The sequence below is a fragment of the Sinocyclocheilus anshuiensis genome, unplaced genomic scaffold (genome assembly GCF_001515605.1).
Source record: "Sinocyclocheilus anshuiensis isolate Anshui unplaced genomic scaffold, SAMN03320099.WGS_v1.1 scaffold6220, whole genome shotgun sequence".
NCBI classification, from domain to species: Eukaryota; Metazoa; Chordata; class Actinopteri; order Cypriniformes; family Cyprinidae; genus Sinocyclocheilus; species Sinocyclocheilus anshuiensis.
In genome coordinates this window covers 595-4,846 of record NW_015537018.1, presented here as the reverse complement: position 1 = coordinate 4,846, position 4,252 = coordinate 595, and the positions used below count along the sequence as shown (strand labels likewise).

Below are 4,252 nucleotides of genomic sequence, written 5' to 3'. Positions count from 1 at the left end.
GGGAAACCTACACCTGACCGGAGCTAACAGCTGTCACCTGCTTGTGTGGACTCCTCTTGACTCTGTAGTTCTGCCAGTGCTCAAAGACCCTACATGGGCTGTTAATATTGACACTATGGAGACATTTTATAAAGAATGTTTCCTTCCATACATTCTCACTGTAAAACTTTCAAAATTCAAAATAGTGTCTGTTGATATGCATGTACTGACAAGTTGATATGTCAGTCAGTGTTAATTTTCTCTGTTGAAGCTACAACTTAAAAGTCTCCCTGTTGTTTTCTTGTTCACCTTGATTATTTAGTCTGTAAGGGTTCACTGATCAATAGAATCAAAACGTTTTTTCATAAATAAAAATCTAATAAGCTGTACTGATGTCCTTTGAATAAGCTGGGTTATAATAAATGAAAATTTGGCATTTCACACAATCAAGGTAATTTATTTATTATACAAGTTTGTAGGCCTTTCATGCTACACACACAGAACTTATAACAGATAATTAAATGTATATTAGAATATGGTAACATAAAAATAAAACTATACAGTAATTATATACAGACATAGGTATTACACCCATTAACCTGTTTTGTGACTTTTTAATCAGATTTCTGCAAGCAAATATGCAGAAATTCATGTATGTACAACACCGTTAACTCATTTAATTTCACGGAAAATTGGTGTTTGTAAATTTGTAAGACACACACACACACTTTAAGTATCTTGTTGATATTTTGTTTGAACTGGTATGGAATGTGGTCCAAAATGCGAAAAACTTTCAGTCGCTGAATTGAACGCTCCACATGTATCCTAGCTCTTGAGATTAGTCTATTATGATTCACTTCCTCCTGTGTGAACTGTCCATTGACAAGGAAAGATGGGATTTTCAGGGAAACTCCCTCTGGCAAAATGTCCCGAATTGTAAAGCCCTTGTCTGCGATAACCATGTCACCTGGTTGTAAATGTTGGAGAAGTCCACAGTCAGCTGTTATTGCCTTGTCTGAGGCACTCCCACCATACAGGTCACTGACAAAGGTAATAACACCATTAGGCGCAACACCGATTAAAGCCTTAAGTGTGGTCCGTCCTTTGTACTGGCTGTACAAGCCTTTCTGTGTTAGAGACGGCAACCTCTGTGCAGTCAAGCACGATCCTACAGTTAGAAAAGGTCTGGAAGCAGTCTGGCAGCGATGTTTGATTCTTGGCTGTGGAGGGGATGTTGTTCTCAAGCAAACCGACATACAAAACATCATACAGGGCACTAATGATGGTGATGAAGATGTTGGTTACTGTGGCTGTGCTACAATTAAACCTTGTTGCAAGGTCTACTTGGCCGCAATTAAGTCTAAGCTTCATTAAGGTCAGGAGTAATTTATCAACTAGGGACATCATTTGGACAGTCCAATCAGAATGATATTGTAGGTCGAATTTAGAAAGAAGCGCTTCCAAAAACAGGACAGTGGCAGCATCAGGCAATCCAGTGAAATACTGAACTCTCTCAGGGCTTGAAGAAATTTGACTTAAGGAAAAAAGTTTACTTCTGTTTCTCCAATTGTTTTTTTCAATTTGTCATTCTCTTTCCTCAGCATGACATTCTCCACCTCAAGTGCCACAAGACTTTTTGAAGTACTAGGGGTATCTGCAGTTACCATGTCAGCATCCGTTCCCTCATCCTCACCACTGCTAGGGACCATTTGTTTCTTCCGTTTAGGGAGATGGCTGAGGTGGTCAGGGAATTGGAAAGTCTTCCCCTCATTCCAAGCAAATCGCGATGGCCCAGCAGCTTTTCCATTAGGGAAATGCCAACTGCACACCCTAGAGTTGCAGTTTGGGGTGAAGTATTCACGTCTGTAAAATAATAATAATAATAATTAATGAAATATCATTACTTAAATTATTTGTCATGTGACCACACTACAATAACAGTAAAGCATTACTTACATCATTGGCAATAATTGCTGTCTACAAATGTTTTGTTTCTGGTGTGTGTACTGTACACTGTAGTTTGTGTCTGTATTTATTTAGCTTGTTGTCCTGTTTGTTTTTGCTTGATCTGTGTATGTACACTGAGAGCAATGTAAGAACAGAGTCAAATATGTAAACATACCTAGCCATTAAACATGATTCTGATCTTATATCTCGGGCTTCCTCCAACAATGCTCCATTATTATAGAAATGAGAAACGTTAGCAGATTATCATACTTTAACTGGTCTAATGGTTTTCTATGTTACGTAACTTAGGAACATCTTCGGCTTGTCCATAGACTGTTGCCAAAGCTAACATTAGCATTGGCGCCAAAAGTTTTTTCATTCGTTTAAGATTTGTAACTTACCTTATCAACTGCAGCCATTTCCTCTCCTCTTTCTCGTCACAGGGAAAGCGGTAAAATGACAGTTGAATGTCACTTGTTTTTTTTTTTAACTCTGATCTATTCAAACATGGGACACAGCACTGCGGCATGGTAAATAAAAAAGCGAGCGAAAGCGGTAGGTAGGTAGAGGACCCGAACTTTGGACCCCGAAATAGAGTGGTTACATCACGACTTAACAACCGGATAGGCTACGGTGAAGGGTGTGCGTCTATGCGTTGGCTACGGCGTAGGTTCGACGCAGAAGTATAAATTGGGCTTTTTAAGGCCCCGATATAGGCTACTTCAAACAAAGTTCTTTTTCGTTCTTCGTTTGAGGGCAAAAAGAAGTTCGAAAAGGCTAAGCGACGGTATACTGTTTTCGAACATTCCGACGACACCTCAGCTGCTGGAGGCGGGGTTGTAAACGTGTCACGCCGCTCGTGTGTACCCCCTAAACACAACAACGATGGCGGCTGTGAGAGAAGAGCAGTTTCGTAAACATCTGGCCGTAGCATTGATCTATTCAGTGGCAACGAAAAAGAACAAGAACAAGCGACGTAGATGGTATGTGCATCCACTTAACGAAAACAGAAAAAGAACAAGAACAAGCGACGTAGATGGTATGTGCATCCACTTAACGAAAACAGAAAGAATGATGGTGAGTTTGCCCTTTTTATTCAGCAAATGCGGAGCACAGATGAGGAAGTGCATTTTTCATACTTCAGAATGTGCGCCGCGTGGTTTGACGATCTCTTGAAAAGGGTATCGCTATATGTGAAACATGCAAAAACGCACAGGACACGGATTTCCACTACGGAGAGACTGGCCTTGACACTCCGAGTACTAGCTTGTGGGGCCACGCAACAAAGTGTGGCTGAAACATTCAAGATTGGACCGTGCACAGCCCGCAAGATAGTCGCGGAGATGTGTTCTCCTGTCTGGCCTCCATAGAATGAGAAACGAACCGGGGGTTCAAAGGTGTTTAGGAGGCAAAACGAATTCCCCCAAAAAGTTCGCTTTGGTGAGCTGTTTCGAACTGCCAAAACGAACTTCGTTTCGGCCTGATTTTGTTCGAAATAACGTCATTTCAGTTCGTTTTTCGATTTCGTTTGAAGTATATCGGGGCTCTACAACCGGTTCAATGCAAGTGACAGATACAGCAACGGCTGACAGGCTAAACCAGCCCAACCACTAAAGCAGACTTAAAGGAATGGGCCACATTCTGCAAACCCCTCTGTTTTTAAGATTCTAAATTGAAAACGTCTGGATGGAAAGTTAAAATCATTTAGCTGAAAAGGGTCCACAAGTAGGCCTACGTTGACAGTGGTGTTAGCAGCTCCATCTTCTGCTGGTGCTGTAACCGCGGAGGTGGGTTTAGCTGAAGAAGGGACAACGTTAGCAGACTGGACAGCAGGACCAATGTTGACAGGGCTGCCGGTGGTGGAGCTGGACATGGAGTTGGTGGTAGTTGAATCATCCACGCTCGTCCTTGAAACTTTAATATTTTTAGGGTTTTTGAAAACCTCAGAAATTCTCTTTTGCAACATGCTCAAATTCACACTGCGCTTCGTGTCTCTAACTGGAATTACGTCCCTCAAGGTAACCTTAAGAGTAAACACTGCTTTGCTCAGCTTCTGTTCTTAGGACTTTCAGCCAAAGATTACAATGTGTAAAGCTGAAAACAGATGTATGGCCCAGGACCTTGGTGTTTGCATATTTCAAGAAATGCGGATAAAGTAAGTGACCATACTTCATTTTAACATGTTATACTGTATTTATTGAGCAGCTATATATAATTATATTTTATTTCTTCTGCAGAACCATGCATCCAGATGTCAAAACACTGCAATGGATTCAGTGTGACAGTTGTAACAAATGGTTGCACAGTGACTGTGCTGGCATTGATC

The 4,252-nt window shown here is 41.2% G+C and overlaps 1 protein-coding gene across 1 annotated transcript; it reads right to left on the bottom strand.

Moving 5' to 3' along the window:
- Positions 1-459: 459 nt before the first annotated feature.
- On the bottom strand, positions 460-3,799 carry LOC107657177 (uncharacterized). The gene is given in 6 exon segments (XM_074186893.1): positions 460-705; positions 708-1,101; positions 1,103-1,532; positions 1,535-1,842; positions 2,328-2,554; positions 3,662-3,799. Coding segments are annotated over 6 exon segments (1,551 nt in total). The 3' UTR covers positions 460-651.
- Positions 3,800-4,252: the final 453 nt, after the last annotated feature.